The 20,403-nt window shown below is 48.9% G+C and overlaps 1 protein-coding gene across 4 annotated transcripts in view; it reads left to right on the top strand.

Annotated features, from left to right (window-relative positions):
• Nucleotides 1-20,403, top strand: part of LOC147668257 (prolyl 4-hydroxylase subunit alpha-1-like) — a 415,422-nt gene that overhangs the window by 146,681 nt on the left and 248,338 nt on the right. For all 4 annotated transcript variants that reach the window (XM_086948664.1, XM_086948663.1, XM_086948662.1 and 1 more), the window contains exon 7: nucleotides 6,509-6,705. In XM_086948664.1, the coding sequence (XP_086804790.1) occupies nucleotides 6,509-6,705 (197 nt within the window). The remainder of the gene's footprint in view (nucleotides 1-6,508; nucleotides 6,706-20,403) is intronic.

The raw sequence follows: 20,403 nt of genomic DNA, 5'->3' as shown, positions 1-20,403 counted from the left end.
GCCTTCTCCTCCTATGGCCCTGGTTAAGTCCACCTGGGGGTCTGAATGGGTTGTTACCTGATTCATTCCCAAGTTGACTTAAGTTAGCCTGGTTCAGTCTACTGACCAGCACCTGACTATCTCTGTCATCATCTGACTCACTGCTTTCCACCTCCTCCTCCTCTTCTTCTTCTTCCTCTTCATCTACCTGAGGAGCTCCAGTGGTGGAGGCTTCCTCATCTACTAGGATGATAGGGGTAGGGGTGTCTACAGTGTCATCCTCTGAAGGATGGCCTCCTTCAGCATTCCCTGTGGGGTTTGCTTTAGAGGTCTTTAGAGCCTCAGACTGATCCAAGAGCTCTCTTAGGTGGTCTGTAGTAGGGGTAGGCCCTGTCTTCAGACCCCTTAAGACACAAAGCTGTCTTAATTCCTTAAAGGGAAAAATAGCAAACTGGGACGGTGCCCTTGGAGGGTCACTCTCAACAGGAGTAAGTCCACTGGACCCCTCTGTTCCAGACATTGCTCTAGTGTGGGTGGATGTGTTGCAATCTACCTACACTGGTGTTTACCTACTAAACCTATCTAGTAGTTGTAGCTAGGGTGTGCTACTCCCTTTGCTCTACAACAACTAAGTTCAGTAGAACTTAAGTATACTAGTCTTGTTTTATATGTACCTAGCAGGTACCTGTATGATCTTTCAAATGATAATCTCAAAGATTGTAATGGTAAAACAACAGCAAGCTCAGATCCCAATCCGCTGCTCACCAATGTGAGAAGTTGGCCTGGTATATAATGCTCACTAATTCTAGTGATCACTTTGTACCATGCCAAGCAACCCTTATGATGATGGTTGTAATTCAACCTTGTAGACCAGTTATCCTAGTGGTAACGTGGACAAAGCAGTCTTAGGCTAAACTCTGAAAGGCATGTGAAGCCAGCTGTTATACCATACACAACCCCCTTGAATACCAAATGAAAGGGACACCACACAGATATATATTGAAAATATATATTGATTTATTAACTATTAAAATCCCCTGGACTCTTTATGAGCACAGAAGCACAAGCGTAAAATCACAAGACAGTTTAAAATACACAAAAGTTGCACAATATGGATGAGCCCTAGGGGCCACCTAAACCATATACTAAATAAGTGGTATAAGAGATACCAGGAGGAAAGTGAAGAGGCCTAGGGCCTGGGGAATCGCTGGAGCTATTCGAGACTGGAGTTAGCTAAGTCGGGAAAGGCCCACGGGACTCGGGTGCAGTGTTCAAAGTGCACGCACTTCTCAATACAAAGTCTATGGTGCGTAAAAAGCACAAAGTTAGAAAGTTAGGAACCTTCCGAGTGACCTACGGAGCTGAAACTTAAAACACAGGCCCTTGGGATGTGTACCAGTGCAGGAGCACCGGCGGAGCTGAGTTACCTCACCCACAGGAAGCGGGTGCACAGGGTCGAAGATGTGTCGGGTTTCGTCACGCTGGTCGATGGTGCTTGGAGCAGGAGATGCTGCAGGCGGCTCGATGAGAAGAGTTCCGGTGGATCCAAGGGTGGATCTGTAGATGTGAAGACCTGAAAGCAGAGGGGACAGTGTTCAAAGTCACTAGCCAGTGACTGCCGTGGAACCAGAGTGGAACCAGGTGATGTCGGGTGCAAACAGGCGTTGTCGGGTAGCTTCTTTCTGCAGCCACGTGGATACCCGGGGTCGAGGACGTCCAGGAGTCGGTCACGAGCTGTCCCACGTAGGCTTCTCGCTGTTGGCGGTGTCGGCGACCTGATCGGAGCAAACAGGCCTTGGCAAATGCAAGCCACGCAGGAGTTGAAAGATGCTGTTCACTCGGACCAGCAAGGTCAGAGCGGGTGCTCCTTTTCACAGGAGCTTGGGTAGGTCTGGAGCAACCAGACCTGCTGTTTAAATCTTCGGGTTCGTCGCCAAGATGGCCGCTGGCCGCGTGGCTAGTGGCCGGGATGGCGCGTCGAGTGGCACAGTGCAAAAGGGCCCCACGCAGATCGTGGAGATGCTGGGGGGCTGATCTTCGGTGCAAGGGCTGCTCGGTGGTGGGGGTTCTCAATCCCCAAAGCACAACGTCGAGGATGCCTCAGAAGCTGCGCAGTCAGCTTTTCGGGTGTCTTTCAAGAGGTCCGGTCCCACGTCACTCGGTGCCTCCACGGGTCCCTTCTTTGCAGGGACTGTGGATCGGGCTCTGAGAGGTCTGGGAATCTGGTTCTTGTCGGGCTCTGGGCTCGGGCTCCGGCGGGAGGCGGCGGCAAAGCAGACGTCGAGTCGCTGGTTGGTACCTGTGTTCACAGGGTGGTCACTCCTTGGCCACAAGGGAGATTCTTCTTCAGTCTTCTGTGCAGCAGAATGTCGAAGTCCAGTCTTCTTCTTAGTTTAAGTTGATTTCGGGATGATCTGCTGTGCAATGGCACTGCTCCCCCTCTTATTCCAATCTAGGGGGTGGATCACCTACTAGGTCCCTCCTCTGGGAGGAACCAGGAAGGGGGGCGGTTACACCCCCTTTCCTTTGTCCAGCTCCGCGCCAGGACTGGGGCTGGAAGGCCCCAGAACCGGTTTGGACTGGCCTATGCACGGGGACACCTTGTGTGCCCCGGGCATGTCTGATTCTTTTCAGCCCTGTCCTACCTAATACACAAAATCCTGTCTGGGGTGGTGCTCGCACCTCCCAAGGCAGGAAACCCTTTGTCCAGGCCACCATCTGCCGAGTTTCGGTCAGCAGCAGGAGGCCAGACTTGTGTCTGTGGTGGCAGCATCCATTTTGTGATGCTGAGGCTCTGTTTAACTTTAACCGGGGTTAAGGCTACACACATGTCGTGTCCCTCTAGAAGGGTGGAATGCTATCCCCGTCGCCAGAACTGGCGAGGGGATAGTATTCCAATTCGTATGACACCTTACTCGACATGTTTTGATAAAGCCAAACCAAAGATAGCATTTAACCGCGAGGATTATAATGCACTTAAGAGTATATGGTATGGCAATATCCCGGAACAGCTTAGGGAGTGGTTCCCGACAGCTGCAGACAGGCTCAGCTCATGCTAGAGCACCATCTCACATATTTCCAAGCACTCTGCCTCCAGGATTGATGAGGCCTTCCATAGGAGTGGCTGATAGGAACATATGTGTCCAGTTTAGGGTTAGGCACAGACATACTGTACCTAAGTAAGAGGTGGTTACACCGACTTACCCCAGCTGAGTGATCAGCCAGTTGTGTCACAGATGGAGGCCAGGCCAGGGGTGGCACAATACGTGCTGCAGCCCCTGGTAGGCCTTGGATACACCTATGCCCTGGGCACCTAGGGTGCACTATTACAGGGGCTCATAAGGTGAACCAGTTCCAATTCGTAATGCACCTAGAGTGCATGGGCATCAATTTAGAGAGAGAACAGCAGGCTGTGGGTCTGATTAGCAGGCCCACAGCCACATTAAGTCAGAAACCAGTGAAGCAAAAAGCAAAAATTTGGGGTGACCATAGGATAGCAGACCCTACTCTCCTACAGTGGCCTTGATAGTGAGACCTGCTGCTTGCAGTGCCTCTAACGTCTTCCGCAGGTGGACCAGGTGATCCTCCCAGGTGGAGCTAAAGACAGCAATATCGTCAAGATATGCCGCACAGAAGTCATCCAGCCCAGTAAGGACATGATTCACCAACCGTTGGAAGGTGGCAGGTGCATTTTTCAGACCAAAGGGCATCACCACGAACTGATAATGCCCACCAGGGGTTGAAAATGCTGTCTTAGGCTTGGCGTCCTCAGCTAACCTGATTTGCCAATACCCAGCTGTTAGGTCAAACGTACTTAAGTAGTTGGCCGAAGCCAGCCTATCAATAAGCTCGTCTGCCCTTGGTATTGGGTGGGCGTCAGTCTTAGTGACTGCATTGAGACCCCTGTAGTCTACGCAGAACCTCATCTCTCTCTTACCACCCTGGGTGTGAGGTTTCGGCACTAGAACTACGGGACTAGCCCAAGGGCTATCCGAGGGTTCAATGACTCCCAGCTCCAACATTTTCTGCACTTCACTTTTGATGCAGTCTCTGACGTGATCAGGCTGCCTGTAGATTTTACTCTTTACGGGCAGGCTGTCACCAGTGTCGACCTCATGGGTGCACCAATCGGTCTGACTGGGTGTCAGAGAAAACAGATGTCGGAACGACTGAAGAACCTGTTTACAGTCGCTCTGCTGATGGTCGGAGAGGCTGCCGCAAAAGACAACACCATCTACCGAGCCATCGTCAGGATTCTGAGAGAGCAGGTCGGGGAGAGGGTCACTCTCCTCCTCCTGTCCCTCATCTATGGCCATGAGCAAACTCATGTCCTTCCTGTCGACATATGCTTTTAGCCTGTTGACATGAAGCACCCTGTGGGGGCTCCGGGGAGTTCCCAGGTCGACCAGGTAGGTGACCTCTCCCTTTTTCTCCAGGATGGTGTGGGGCCCGGGCCATTTGTCCTTGAGTGCTGCTGGGGCCACTGGCTCCAACACCCACACCTTCTGTCCGGGCTGGTAAACAGTCAAGACAGCCTTTTGGTCATGCCAAGCTTTTTGGAGTTCTTGGCTGGCCTTAAGGTTTTCGGATGCCTTTTCCATGTATTCAGCCATCCGCGAGCGGAGGCCGAGCACATAGTCCACTATGTTGGCTGCAGGCTTTTTGAGAGGTCTCTCCCATCCTTCCTTCACCAAACACAGGGGTCCTCTTACAGGATGCCCGTACAAAAGTTCAAAAGGGCTGTAGCCAACCCCCTTCTGTGGGACTTCTCTGTAGGCGAACAAGAGGCAGGGGATCAGGACGTCCCATCTACGCCGAAGCTTTTCCGGTAGTCCATGAATCATCCCTTTTAGGGTCCTGTTGAATCTCTCAACAAGCCCATTGCATTGTGGATGATAGGGGGTAGTGAACTTGTAGTTAACACCACATTCCTTCCACATAGCAGTTAAGTAGCTCGACATAAAGTTTGCACCTCTGTCGGAGACGACCTCCTTAGGGAAGCCCACTCTGGAGAATACTCCAACTAGGGCTCTTGCCACAACAGGTGCTGTAGTGGTCCTAAGGGGAATAGCTTCAGGATACCTGGTGGCATGATCCACTACCACCAGTATAAACTTGTGCCCTGATGCTGTCGGTGGTTCCATGGGACCGACGATGTCGATCCCCACCCGTTCAAAGGGCACCCCCACCACAGGCATTGGTATAAGGGGGGCCTTTGTCGTGCCACCTGACTTACCACTGGCTTGGCAAGTGACACAGGAGCGGCAAAACTCCTTGGTATCCTCGTTCATGTGAGGCCAGTGAAAGTGCGAGACAAGCCTGTCCCACGTTTTCGTCTGGCCTAAGTGACCTGCTAAGGGAATCTCATGGGCCAAGGTAAGTAGGAAACCACGCTGAGACAAGGGGACGACCAGCCTCCTGGTCATGCCAGGCTTGGGGTCTCTTGCCTCAGTGTACAGGAGTCCATCTTCCCAGTATACCTTGTGGGTACCTGTGGCGTTCCCTGCAGCCTCAGCAGCAGCCTGCTGTCTGAGGGGTTCAAGAGAAGGGCAGTCTAATTGGTCCTTCCCCAGATCTTCCCTTGAGGGTCCCCCTGAGCCCAAGAATTCAACTTGGTCAAGTTCGAACTCTCTCGGCTCAGTTTCCCTCAATTCCTGTAGGTCAGCCTCCTCTGAGACTTGATCCTCGACCTGGGGCAAGGGGGAAGGCGCAGCCTTAACCCTACTGCTCTTTTTCTTGGGAGGTGTCTGGTCCGTTGTTCCAGGATCCAGCACCTGTTCAGTGGGGCATTTCCTGACCTGCGACCTAGTCACAGCGAACACATGTGCTGGCAAACCTAACATTTCCATGTGAGTCCGGTGCTCCACTTCTGACCATTAACCAGATATTGCTATTTGTCAACTTTTATTTGATCTCCTGCACTAGTACAAGTTCATGAGCAATTGCATTCCATCTATTTATGTATTTAAAAAGTATGATATATGCATTTTTACTCTCTTGTTTTCAAGCACTAGAGGGAGGGCCATTGTTCCAAAAGAATTTACAACTTTTAGACCCCTGTACATGTGGACTATGTGAATAACGCAAGCCTAGATGAAAAGCAGATGAGTCCCGTTCAGGGCCAAAGGCAAATAAATAGTTAAAATGTGATTGAAGGGAGTTCCAGGGTCAAGGACTACATTTTCTGTAAAGGACTGTATAAAATATTTTGTAGTAACCAGCCCACAAATCAACCTCAGCAGCACACAGGAGGGGGTTCTACTATGTTATAAAGATGTTAATATTGTACTGCCAGGATATTTACTTCCACTGTATTATGATAAAAAATACATTGTAAACCGAGCCATGCAGTTTAAATGTAAGTTTTCCAATCGTTAAATTAGTTATTGTTTTGCATGTCTGTCACTGGTATTGGTGTTTCTTAAAAACGGCTGTCACCAGGGATAGTAAAATTGTACTAGTGTGTATATCTATATGTTAAGAATGATAGGAGGTATATTTAAATTGTTTATTTCTTTGTTTGTTAAAGAACCGGAACATCAAAGAGCAAATGGTAATCTGAAGTACTTTCAGTACATCATGACTAAAGAGAAAGAAAGCAATCTATCTGCTACGGACAGTGAGACTGAGCAAAGCAGCAAAACTAAGAAGAAGGGCCGCCCTGACGACTACCTTCCAGAGCGAAAGAAGTACGAGATGCTGTGCCGCAACGAAGGAATAAAAATGGTAATTGTAGAATGAGTTACTGAAATGTATGACGCACGTGTTGTACTGCTTGCAACATTTCATTTTTTAAAATCTATTTATGCTAGATGACTTCTTCAATTGTCTTTTAAAGTGCTCTTCAATGGGTTGGGACCTGAGTAAGACAACCAGTAGTGCTCTACATAATATAGGGAATTTAGGTGAGTCAAGCTCATATATATGAGTGAAGAGATTATTTTCTGTATAGGGACACAAAAAGGGCAAGGTACTTCATCCTTCGTGAAGGATGAGAACACTATTATGCTATTTATATTGTTTGTGCTTCAAGATATCAACTACCGCATGTTGGTGATAGGGAGTCTCCTTAGAGCTCTGCTCTAGTTTTTCTTGAGTTACTTTTCTACTATTCTTGACAGGATTTGTTTGTGGAATCTTTTAGATGGCTGACAAGGAAAAGAAAAGCCTTTTCAGGCCTTGTGCCACTTGTTCTAAAAAACGACTTTTTGCTGAGGATAAGCACAAAGACTGTATATACTGCTTATATCCAGACCATAAGGTGGCGGATTGTAAGATCTGCAGGACCTTTTCTACGAAAACCCTGCGTGACCGTGAGGGGCGTCTATTAACTTGGCTGCAGAAGATAAAGATGAGAGATGGTGTAATTTCAAGTGATGATGAGGATGCTTCTTCATCTATTTCCTCACGACGGTCACAGAAGAGGAGTAGGTCATCTGCGTCAGTTTCTTCTTAACCCCCCTCTAAGGCTGTTCATGGGATCTCTGACAGGTGCGGCAAGCCTTGGCCCGGCGAATCTCCTCACGCAAGTGAAAAGGAGAGGGAGGGGCCGGTACCTCAGGTACCGAAGACAAGAACAGGTGAGGTAGTGTGGCTCACTGGTTAGAGGCGGCAGACCCGAGAGCAGAGGACGGCCCGGGACCAGGGTTCGATTCCCGGCGCGGCAGGTTTCTGGACCAGGGTCAGCGGACTCGATAATTCTCTCGCCTCGGTGCCCACTCTGATCAGCGATCACACTCGGCAACTCTGGGCATTAGCTTGCCTCATCTTCACTAACGGCCCCACCAGACCGCCGGGGATGCCTGGTCTCACCCTGGAGATACCCATTAAGGGACCATCTCTCAGGGAAGCCAGGAAGGGTTTCACAGCGGTCGAAGTGCCTTGGGACCCCTCCGGGTAAGTAGTGCGCTATATAAATGCCTATACATTTACATTTACATTTACATTTACAAGAACAAGGGGAGATGGCTCGGCTGGGCCAACCCATCAGGCTGAAGTCTCCAAGCCTTTCAAGAAACCAGCTGTTGAGGCTTATTCAGTTGGCAAGGCTAAGGTGTCTAAGACATCGTCGACGACGGCTTCCACATCGTTGTCGAGTGTACCGTCGACGACTTCATCTCCTTTGCCGTCGGTGAAGAATTTGCCGTAGACGAAGGTAGTATCGTCGACGACAACAAGGATGTCACCGTCGACGACAAAATCGTTGACGACGACCACGTCGACGACGACCCAGACGTCGACAACGACCCAGACGTCGACAACATCGACGACTACCTCGTCGACTAGGACAACCCCGTCGACGACCACGGTGGTGTCGATGGCGGCAGTTCTACCGTCAACGATCTCGACGACGGCACCGTCGACGACTGATTCGCCGACGACTGATTCGTCGACGTTTGTGAAGGTTTAGATCTCCAGGGAAAGGCGAATTACTCCTGATATGACTTCGCCGAGGAAGGTAACCCCATTGCCTCCGGCCCTATTGTTCGACGAGGAAGAGTACTCTGAGGAGGACGATGGTGTCTTTAGAGATGCTTATAGTCCATCCCAATTGCAAGTCAAATATCATGACTCTGAGTCAGACAATGAATATTATTACGGACAGCAGCAACAACAAGACCGTGTTCCATACCAGGATACAACGGATCAGCGGGGCATGGTTTCAATGCCGGTCACTTTGCTGGAGGACTTGCGATCTATGCTGGAGTAGTATCGGCGCAGGGATGCATCGCGCCCGATTGAAGAGCAGACGCAGGAACGACCAGTCTCATCTGCTGCTCCGTCTTTGCCACTCCCGCAAGTGCAAGAAACTGGAGAGGTTCCTCAGCGGGTGGAGCCTACACGTGTAGACTCTTCAGATGATGACCAAGGAGATACTCAGGCCCCAGATCCTGATGTTGAATGGGAAGAATACGTAATTCCGGACGCGGCCTCCCCAGTACCGGATCTGATAGACTCGCCTCCGGCGGATGTGGGAGGTTTTCACAACCTGATGGAGAGGGCCACTGCGCGTTTTAAGCTCGCCATGCCTTCTACTTCGTCGGATTGTTTTCTCTGCGATTTTAAAGAGCCCTATCGCAAGGCCGTTCGATCCATTCCCATCGTGGACCACATATGGGAAGAGGGAAAGAAGGTGATGCAGGCGCCGGCTACGGTCATTACTGTTCTTCCACGTTTGGAGAAAAAGTATAAGGCTCCGGATACCAGTCCAGCTTGCTTTATTGGTCAACCAAGACCGGATTCGGTTATATCGCAAGCAGCTCAACGGAAGTCGCGCAACCCTTTGGCTCCTCTAACAGCTCCACCTGACAGGGATGGAAGACTATTAGATAACGCTGGGAAGCGTTTCTTATCTATAGCTAGTTTGCTGGGCAAGGCTTCCAGTGCCTTAGCAATCTTGGGTCTTTACGACCGTCAGATGTGGAGCGACGTTTCTGCCTACCTGGACCAACTTCCAGACGATCCCAAAGCTGAGGCCCAGAAGATCTTGGAGGAGGGACAACGCTCCTCATCGGAAATAATAGACTGCGCGATGGACATCGCGACCACCACTTTCCGCGCTCTAGGTGGAGCAGCGGTTCTCAGAAGGCAGGGCTGGTTGCGAGCGACTTGGTTTCGTCCTGAAGTCCAGAACAGGATCCTGGACTTACCCTTTGACGGAGACATGCTGTTCAGGAAGCATGTTGATGACACTCTACAGGGAATAAAGAAGGACACAGAGACGGCTCGGTCCCTGGACACCCTGCAGTATAGGAGGTCACCTTTCCGTGGAGCAAGGGGAAGAGGCTTCACAACGACCAGAGGGGGTTACCAACAGCAACGCTACTCTCAGCAGTCGTAATCGTACAGACCGCAGTACTCTAATCAGTATTCTCAGCGACAATCACAATCATCATCTTTCTCTCGCCAAGCCTCACGTGGACAACAAGGGCGTCAAGGCAGGGACGCCTTCAAGCGTCAATAGCGGCCTACTGACTCTGCCAACTGTTCCTCCGCCACATGTGCCACCAGTGCGCGGCAGAATCTCACAACATCTAAACAGCTGGGAACAGATAACATCGGATCAATGGGTATTGAACATCATCCGTCATGGGCACACATAAGAGTTCCAGGATATTCCACCGTACAGAGCTCCCCACGCCACCAATTCGACACATCTAAGCCTTCTACGATTGGAAGTTCAACAAATGCTTCAAAAAGGGGCGATCCAACGTGTCCCTCTATCGCAAAGAGGCGAAGGCTTCTTTTCCAGATTTTTCCTGATTCGCAAAACAAAGGACAAGTGGCGTCCGATCCTGGACTTAAGGGACAACACCTATCTCGTGAAACTTTCATTTCGGATGATCTCACTCCAGGACATCTTACGCCTCCTGAATTCAGGCGACTTTATAGCAACGCTAGACCTAGAAGATGCCTACTTCCATATCCCGATCCACCCAGCTCACAGACGTTTCCTTCGCTTCACAGTGGGCAAGAGTCACTTCCAATTCAGGATGCTCCCATTTATATTAAACCGCGCCGCGGATTTTCACGAAGGTGCTGGCCCCGGTGGCAGCGTTTCTGAGAAGGCAGTCGCTAGAAGTCTTCCCGTACTTGGACGACTGATTGCTGAAGGCCCCCAAGTCATCAGACGGCAACGAGAGCAGTAGACACATGTTTGCGTCTGTTCGACCGGCTCAACAGGGAGAAATTGGTCCTTCGGCCGGCCAATTCGGTAAAATTCCTGGGCGCACTTTTCAACAAGCATTCCTGCAAAGCCTTCCCATCAAAAGAGAGACAAGCCAAACTCATTTCTTCGGCCCGTCTGCTTCGGAGGTTGCATTCAGTATCGGTCAGGATGTACAAGTCTCTTCTGGGGTCGATCTCATCTTGTATTCAATTGATTCCGCACTGCAGGCTGCGAATGCGACCCTTACAGGAGCAGCTGGACCTTCAGTGAAGGCAAGTGGACGGTTCGTTCAACGACTAGATTACCGTCACCCTACAAATGAGATAGGCGGCTGCCTGGTGGATAAAGGAATCTCACCTCTCGGTGGGTCTCAGCTTCAGTATGCCTCCGGCTCCTCGCATAATTACAACAGATGCCTCCCTTCAAGGTGGGGGAGCGGTCATGCAGGATCTCCAAGTCAGTGGACATTGGACGCCAGTGGAACGTCGTCTTCATATAAATGTTCTGGAGCTGAGAGCCATTCGTTTGGCTCTGTTGGCTTTCCTCGCAAGGATAACAAATTCCTCCATCGTAGTGCGTACGGACAACACCACAGCTATGCACTATGTCAACAAACAGGGAGACACAAGATCACCGCAGCTTTCCAAGAAAGCTCAGCTACTGTGGGAATGGGCAATTTCACAGAACATCGAGCTCGTGGCGGAACATCTCCCGGGTGTGTGCAATACAAAAGCGGATACACTAAGCCGCCTAAAAGCGTGTTCTCATGAGTGGGAATTGGACGATTCCGTGGTCCAGGAGATCTTTGCCCGCTTGGGTACTCCAGCGATCGATCTGTTCGCCACTCCGGCAAACAAAAAATACCAGTTTTATGCAAGCAGGGAACACCATCGGGGATCGCTGGAGAATGCGCTTTTGATGTCTTGGTCCGGCGCATTTGTTTACGCCTTTCCTCCGTTTCCCCTGATCCCTTGGATCCTCAGGAAGCTGAAGATGGACCGATGCAGGATGATTCTGGTGGCTCCTGCCTGGGCTCGCCAGTTTTGGTTCACGGAACTCCTCCTTCTGTCGCAGGACCACCCCATACATCTACGGTCCAGCCAGTCTCTTCTGTCAATGTCCAACGGCCAGGTTCTAAACCCGAACCCGAACTCGCTTCAATTGGCAGCATGGCTCCTGAGCACAGAGAGTTCCGAGATTTAGACATTTCTGCCGAATGTAGGAATATTTTAGCTCAAGCACGGGCTCCTAGCACGAACAAGACTTATAAAGCAAAGTGGAAACGTTTCTATTTATGGTGTCAGCGAGAAGGAGTTCACCCTTTTTCGTCCGCGCCGCATCAACTCTTGCCATATATCTTGTCATTAGCACATGCGGGCCTTGCCCATTCTTCCATCAAAGTCCACCTAGCGGCAATCTCCAGATATAGAAGGACAAGGTCGGGTCCTTCTCTTTTGTCGGCAAGAGTCTGCGCACCTTTTAGTGATATTATTTTCTTACTTCCCATGTTTGGTCCCGTTGTAATGGAGACCTTTGTAGATCTCCTTTATGGCAGATACCGCGTGTGAACTCCAACTATTAGACCCTACCCGGGCTTGGTTTCTTCCCTTTGCAACGCTCAACGGTAGGTTTGTTTCACTGTCTAACCCTAAATGTATTAAGGTCCTCCTTTAACATACAGACAGTTACGATCCCCGTATTTTTCCTTTCTCAGAATCTTCCCATTATCTATTGATTGATCCTTATTTTGCCCTGCGAGTTAACAATTGGAGACCAGTGTCCCGGTCCTACGTCTCATGCTGGGATGTATGGATAGGTATGTAGTAAATGGGCTATAGTTTGATCATGTTTTTGTTCTTAATAAGTTAGATTGATTTCCATGGCTTTGGTGTTATGGAGTATTATCTAGTGATCCAACCCTCATTTCTTTAGACATTTCGCTTTTGGAGGTCAACTTACTAATTGTTCATAATTACTTAGTCGTCAATGACAGTGACGCTACTGCATCCACTCTGAATTACAGTGGAGCTCATTGTAAGTTTATCCACTTTATTATATGTGGCTATCATACATGTTGCGTGGCATAAGCTAAGTTTAGTTTCCCTTCCTCCAATAGAGATTGATTCTGCTATTTATCTTCGGTTGCATCTGATGATTGAGCTTGGCTCTCCAGCCCTGGTCCCATCGATCGTGCTTTGTGGGAGTACTGGTTCCCTCTTCACCGAGTCTAACAAACATCCCTGGTATGTTTTGTTATTTCCAACGTCGATGTGCTTAATTTTAATTGGTACTAAAGTGTGGGTGTGTTCCTAATGGTACTATACCCTTTCTGTACTAAATAGGTCTGTGTCCCTGTCCTATGTCCTGATGAAGACCCCTATGCAATGGATCAATCTCAGCCTGCCTTCATACTAGGGGTCGAAACGTCGACTGTTTTTTCTTATTTTTCAGCTTCATTCCCATAATCATGTTATTAAGTACACTCATGAAGCATGGTATTTTGTAGTATCATTACAGAACTTTGTTCTTTGTCAATTTAAATCAGTATAAGAATCTTCAATTAATTGTAGCCTTTTTGGCTTTGTTTTTTATGTCACTTTACCCCTTCCTACACTCACTTCGCACTTCCCCTCTTCCCTTTTTCCAGGGCACTGTACGTATCATTGTAAATACAATGTCTATAATGGTTGCCTGAATAAGTGGCGTAGCTACATTGTAAATAATAAACAATGCTAGCAGAATGACCTGTGTCTCTATAATTGATTTTATCTTATTGTGAATAACTTTCCTTTGTTTACTGGGACCCCCCTTTCTCAGCATAAGATCCAGAGACAGACAGCCCGGGTGAGGGTATATGTGCGGTGCTTCTGTCGTCAGATAGTGTAATTTTCTAACATTTAATGATATGCTACGTGTTGGTAAAAACCTGGTTTGATCCATATGAATGTGTTTGGGCAAAGAGGGCAATAGTCTGTTAGCTAGCACCTTACTTGGTATTTTATATTCCGTGGTCAATAATGACAAACGACCGGTAGTTGGCCATGTCAGTGGGGTCTCTCCCTGCCTTCGGAAGTGATATCACTAATGCTTGAGCCACTGTGTGTGGTATAACCCCCTCCTCCCATGCTGCCTTATAACAGTTCCAATTGTGGCACTAGGAATTCAGCGTACGTAGCGTAGAATTCATTGGGAGCCGGTCCAAAAAGGGGGGGTTCAAGGCATATGAGCTGCAGATTACACACTATGCATAGATCGACTCTTAGTGTTGGGCCCGGATGTTTGCAGTTGTTTTTGTCCTGAAAAGTCTTGGAAGTCACGAGGTAGGTGACTCCTCCTTTGGATTACACTGCGCATGGGCATCGGCTCCATCCTTAGATTGTTTTTTTTGTCGGGCTCGGATGTGTTACCTGCGCTCCGGTTTGGAACCTATTCTTCTTCGGCGCGCAATCCTCACCCTTTTCGACGGTATTGTCTCGAACGCGTTCCCCATTGACGCGAGTCTTCAAAACTTCGAAGTCTTCGATTCCGTTCGTCGACGAAGGCCTTCGGGCCTACCTGGGCCTTATCTTCTCGCTCATGGAAAGGACGCCATTCAAGAAGTGTCCTCAATGTAGGTCGAAGTTTCTCCACACCGATCTCCATGAGGTGTGCAACCTTTGCCTCTCACTGGAGCACAAGGCCAGAGACTGTTCCGCTTGCACCTCCTTCCGCTCCAAGAAGACAATTCGGGACCGACGAGCTCGAAGGACCATGGATCGCTTGTCATCTTCGATCCCAGACGACATCTTCCAAGAGGGCATCAACGTGCCAGAACAGGAGCGGGTTGAACATGGCATCAACAGCAACTCGGAGGCCGAAGACTCAGACATCGAGGACATCACTCTGGCACAGCGGGTCGTAAGTACACACGTCCACCCGACCCTTCCTCACGCCCTCGAAAAAGGCTTCGGTCACACCTTCACGCCCAGGTGCACACCGAGAGACTGCTACCCACACATCGCCTTCGGGCCCGGTAAAGAAGCCTACTAAGCCTTTAGGCGACTCAGCCTACCCCCGGTACCGGCACACACCTACCGCCACCGAAAAAGAAGCCATCTTCTTCCTCATCCACGCCAGCTGCTTCCACATCTAAGCACTCTGAGCCGAAGAATGGCTCCGGCTACTCAACACCAAAAGCACACTCGGAGCCGAGCAAAATACTTCCACCAAAGGGCCCAACTCCTATGCCTTGGAGCAGAGAAAGGCCTCGGAACCGAAAAAGGCCTCGGAACCAAAAAAAACCACACGTCCACCTGCCAAAGACAAGGCAAACGTTTCAAAACCAAAAGACGCTACCGGTTTGGTGCCAAAAAAGCCTACGGAATCGAAGACATCTGTACCAAAAAATCCACCTCCCACAGAGGAATTATTTCATCCAGATCTTATCCAAAAAACTCTTGTAAACGATCCCAAAACTGGTCGATTGACTCTTAGTAATAAAAAAACGACCACTAGATGCGCCTGCACCAGCTCCTCATCCTAAGAAGGACATTGCAACCTCTCCTCTAAGAATACCTTCTCCTCCTCCTCCTCCTCCCCCCCCCCCACCCCGCCCTCCTCCTCCCCCCATCACTCCCCTACACCATCTCCTACTCCAATAGAAGATGATGACGACTGGGATAAGAATTCTGAGGGAGGTGCAGATAATGAGCCACTAGATAATCCTAGTCCTCCTGGCTCACCTGATCCTTGGGATGATTATAGCACATCAGACATCCCTAACATGCCACAAGATGACATATACCCCTCCAAGCCTTCCACACAAGAAGACACTATGGCCTTTAACCAACCTGTCCATAGAGCTGCCCAATACCATGGGGTTGACCTACACACAGACAGTGGAGGAAGATTTACTTATGGATACTTTTGACACCACACAAAAGTCCACCTCAATTCTACCTAGGCTTAAGGGGGTTATTAAGCATGTACCAGAGGTATTCAAAGACCCAGTCAGGGCTCGAGTCATCAACCACTGAATTGAGAAAAAATATATGGCTGCCCCCTCAGATCCAGCCTACATTAAAGGGCCTGCCCACTAGACTCCCTTGTAGTCTCTAATGTGAGAAAGCAAGCCAATTCCCAATTGTCAGATGAGGCCCCCCCACCAGATAAAGAATCTAAACTCCTAGACGCCTCGGGCAAACAAACGGCTTCACAGGCTGCAAATATATGGCATATTGCCAACACTTGGGCACTATTAGCACGGTACGACAGGGCACATTATGATTAGCTGGAATCCATAATGCACCACCTTCCAGACAAATATAAAAATAGGGCCAATGAACTTACACAAGAGGGTTAAACGAACACTAATACCTCTATTCGTTGTGCCCTAGATGCAGCAGATATTGCTTCAAGGGCAATTAGCACTAGTGTCCTTTTACGTAGGCATGCCTGGCTACGCATTTCAGGGTTCAAACCTGAGGTCCAAAGTGCCATCCTCAATCAACCATTTGATGAGCAACACCTATATGGGCCTAATGTCGACGTATCCCTCGAGAAAATGAAAAAGGATACTGACACAGCTAAATCTATGGGAGCCTTGTAGTCGCAAGCTCCCCGACGCTCCTTTCGTCGCTCATCATACAGAGGCACCACTAGAGGCTACTCCTCAGATACTCCCTCCACCTCCTACAAACCCCTACCCAATCCACCTTCAGTAGGGGCTACCAAAGAGGGGGTACAGGGGTAACAATAACAAAGGCAGAGGCAAAACTAACAACTCCCGCTCTGCCTCCACCCCTGCCCAATGACTTCCCTCCACTTCCCCCACAACATTCCACTCCAGTCGGGGGAAGACTGCAGCAATTCCTTCCTGTGTGAACCAACATCACATCAGACAGGTGGGTGTGGCAAATAATTCAATCAGGTTACTGTCTCGAACTAACATCTAACCCCCCAAACATACCACCCAAACAGCGCCCAATGTCACAAGAACATTAACTGCTGCTCAGGCAGGAGGTAATATCCCTCCTACAAAAAAGTGCAATAGAACCAGTTCTACTGCGTCAACAAAACAAGGGGGTTTACTCCCTGTACTTTCTTATCCCAAAGAAGGACGGCTCTCTAAGGCCTATTTTAGACCACAGACCACTAAACCTGTACATACAATCAGACGACTTCCACATGGTCACACTCCATCAGGTCTTCCTCTCCTTTTACAAAACAACTTCCTTGCTACTATAGATCTCAAGGACGCCTATTGTCACATTCTCTTTCACAAAGCTCACAAAGTATTTAAGATTTGTACTGGACGGTCAGCACTATCAATTCAAAGTACTCCCATTCGGAGTCACAACAGCACCAAGAGTATTTACCAAGTGCCTGGCGGTGGTAGCAGCACACTTAAGAAGACGGCAGATACACGTCTTCCCATATCTCGACGACTGGCTCATAAAAGCCAGCTCATACAGTCAGTGTGTACAACATACTCACACCACCTTCCAATTACTCCAGGACTTGGGGTTCACAGTGTGAGAAAGTGGCTTTATATATACTGGACTAAAGTAAGGTACAGTGTGTATAGAGTCTAAAATCCCCAGAGGTATAACAGAGGATAAAGTCAGGGCTGACCTTACTCTCAAAAGTGGTAGCTTGGTCGAGCAGTAAGGGGCAGTACCAGAGGACAATGTAAAGCATTTGTCGTACACACTCCGTCAGCAAAAGGTTTCACACACTCAAGGACTGAACTCCAGGCCAATTGTTTTTATATCAAAAGATATAGTTTTATTTTTAGAACCAACAGGTACTTTTTTCAATATGAGTACTCTCAGGTCATTACTTTGCAAAGAGGCAATACACTTTGTAAGTACAATAGGTACAATGGTTGCAGTAGGCAACACAATTCTAAATACAATTTAACATTGAGCTCAATGGGTTTTTCTACATAAATGCAGCAGATTACTTTTGTAACTTCGGGACTGGATCCTAGATAAAGTCCTGGGGTCTACGCTGAAAACAGTTTAGTAAAAACGTTTTAGTTATTGCAATGATTTCTAAAGAATATAAAGGTATTTTAAAAGTTGACACTTAGAAACTTTCCAGTGAAAAACTAGCAATGTTATCCAATGGAAGGAAATTCAAAGCACAGTAAAGTAGGTTCTTGTTACTTTTGTAATCCAGTACTGGACTCCTAGATTCAGCACTGGGGTCTCTACCTAAGACAGGTAAGTAATTATGTTTTAGTGGTTGGTACGATTTTTAAGTAATATTTGTAGGTTTCAAAAGTAGACAGAAGAAATTTCATAGAAAAGCAGACAATGGATTCCTATGGAGAAAATTCAGGTTACAGGTAAAGTACGTTCTGGTTACTTTTGTAATCCAGTACTGGGCTCCTAGGTCCAGCACTGGGATCTCTACTTGCGACAGGTAAGCAATTAGGTTTCAGTAGTATGTACGACTTTAAAGGAATATTTCAAGTTTTCAAAAGTAGACCGAAGAAATTTCATAGAAAAGCAGACCATAAATTCCTATGGAGAAAATTCAGGGTTCGAGGCATGTGGGCAGCTGAATTCATATCTGTGCATAGATCGCCGCCTAGTGTTGGGTCCGGATGATTGCACATTGTTGTCCTGGAAGAGTCTTCGAAGTATCACGAGATAGGTGGCTCCTCCCCTGGACTACAGTGCGCATGGGCATCCTCTCCATCCTCAGATTGTTTTTTTCCGCCATTGGGTTCGGATGTTACTATCTTAGCTCAAGTTAGGAAAACTTTCTACAAAGCCAAAAGGCTTTCAACAGCGTCGGTATGGTTTCGTTCGGTATCGGTGCCTTTGTTTCGAGAGGACATCGAGGACTCAACAGGTTTTTCTTTCCACACTCGACCCGATCTTCGATCTCAAATGGAAAGAAGTCCATTCAAGAGGTGTCCCCTTTGCAATGCAAAATACCCGCACATCGATGTCCACCCGGTGTGCAACAAGTGCCTGTCCCCAGACCACAACGAAGCCAACTGTATGGCCTGTGCCCGGTTCAGGTCGAAGAAAACTCTTAAGATTCGACGCGCGGCTCGATTGGAGTCCAAGAAGTCAGCGCCTGTTCCCGTGAACATCTTTGGGACCGAAGACTAAGAGGTCGTTGATCTGGAGGATCAGGAATACTGCTCCGATCCGGCTTCGGGCCATGACTCCGAGTATGACGCCGAAGACGAAGAGGTGCAAGAAGAAGACGTAAACATCGTCGATGAGGTAGGAGACGACGTGGAGGCCCTTAGGGCCGTAGAAGATAGCTCAGGCGAAGTGCTAGGCCCAACCGGCTATACGGGGGCCGACGATGACGCACTCAATAAGGCTCAGGTCGAGGGATCGCCACTAGGCCTTACCCAAGATCTACAATCTCGTTCTACAGCCCCGCATAAAGGCCCGGCTTCGAACATTACTAAAGAGCCTTCGGTTTTGAAACCGCCATTGGTCGATACAAAGAAATCGAAACCGACAGCATCATTGCCAAAACCGAAAGTGCAAGTGACTCTGGTCGGCTCCAAGGCCTCAAACCCCTCGGAGCCGAAGAAAAAGAAAATGGCTGTCGATGCCGGAAAGCTCAAGAAGGTCATCGAGCCGATGGTTGGGGCACCGAAGACCAAGGTCAAGGCCGACGCCGAAGGGAGTCAATTCACACAAAAGGCTCGAACCGAAAGACGGGATCGATCCTCGGTTGAGGCCTACGGACAAGTCGAAGACTGGCTCCAAGGACCCTGTTGAGTCGACGCGCCCCAGTCCATTCATAGCCAAGGAAGTGTCGGAGTCACTCCAACGCATCAAGGATAAGGCTACAGCGGTCGGACCAAAGAAGGCCCCGACGCCGAAGCTGGTCGGACAAGTTCAGACCGCGTCGACACCTATCAAATTCGGGTTGCCACCCTCGGTGCGTCCGAAGATGTTCGAGCCGAAACAAGCTATCGGTGCCACTAAACAAGTGTAGGCGGAAATGGAGGCTGCAGAAGAGCCTGAAGACCAGGAGCCGAGGCAATTCATCGACTCGGAAACTGGTAGACTGTCCATATACAAAAGAAAATTAATGCCAGAAACACCCATGGAATCATATAAGATTCCCTTGAAGAAGAAGAGTTTCAACACCATCTCCAGCTCTTGTGGAACCCCTCCATCACTATGGACAGGAACCTCAAAATTTTTCCCCAACATACTCCGATGTGGATGCAGGGAATGATGAACATGAGGATGAATTCTATCATGTGGATACTGATCCCGATGATCAAGCCCAACCATAGGCGGACCCTGCTGAATCAAGGGATCCGCAGACTGGCCCTGACTCATGTGTACAGTGTGAAAACATCTCCTACCGAGGACACAACTGCCTTTAACGCCCTTATTGAAAGGGCAGCCAGTAATCATGACGTCGAGCTACATGCTGACCCTGTGGATGAAGACTTTCTGGTCGACACCTTTTCCACTTCAGAAAGGGCAATCAAAACCCTACCCATGCTAAAAGGGGTCCTTAAGCATGCTGGTGACATTTTTAAAGACACCACTAGAGCCAGGGTGTTGAACCCAAGGATTGAGAAGAAATATGGACCGGCCCCTGCGGACCCTACTTATATAAGGGGACAGTTGCCATTGGACTCATTGGTTGTTTCTAATGCACGTAAGAGAGCAAACTCCTAGACTACAGGTGATGCTCCTCCTCCTGACAAAGAGTCAAAAGTTATGGAAACTTCAGGAAAAAGAGTGGCTGCGCAGGCGGCTAACATCTGGCGCATT

This window comes from Lissotriton vulgaris, unplaced genomic scaffold, assembly GCF_964263255.1.
Source record: "Lissotriton vulgaris unplaced genomic scaffold, aLisVul1.2 SCAFFOLD_1939, whole genome shotgun sequence".
Taxonomy (NCBI): domain Eukaryota; kingdom Metazoa; phylum Chordata; class Amphibia; order Caudata; family Salamandridae; genus Lissotriton; species Lissotriton vulgaris.
The sequence above is the reverse complement of the archived record's forward strand: the minus strand, read 5'-3'. Positions and strand labels throughout refer to the sequence as shown.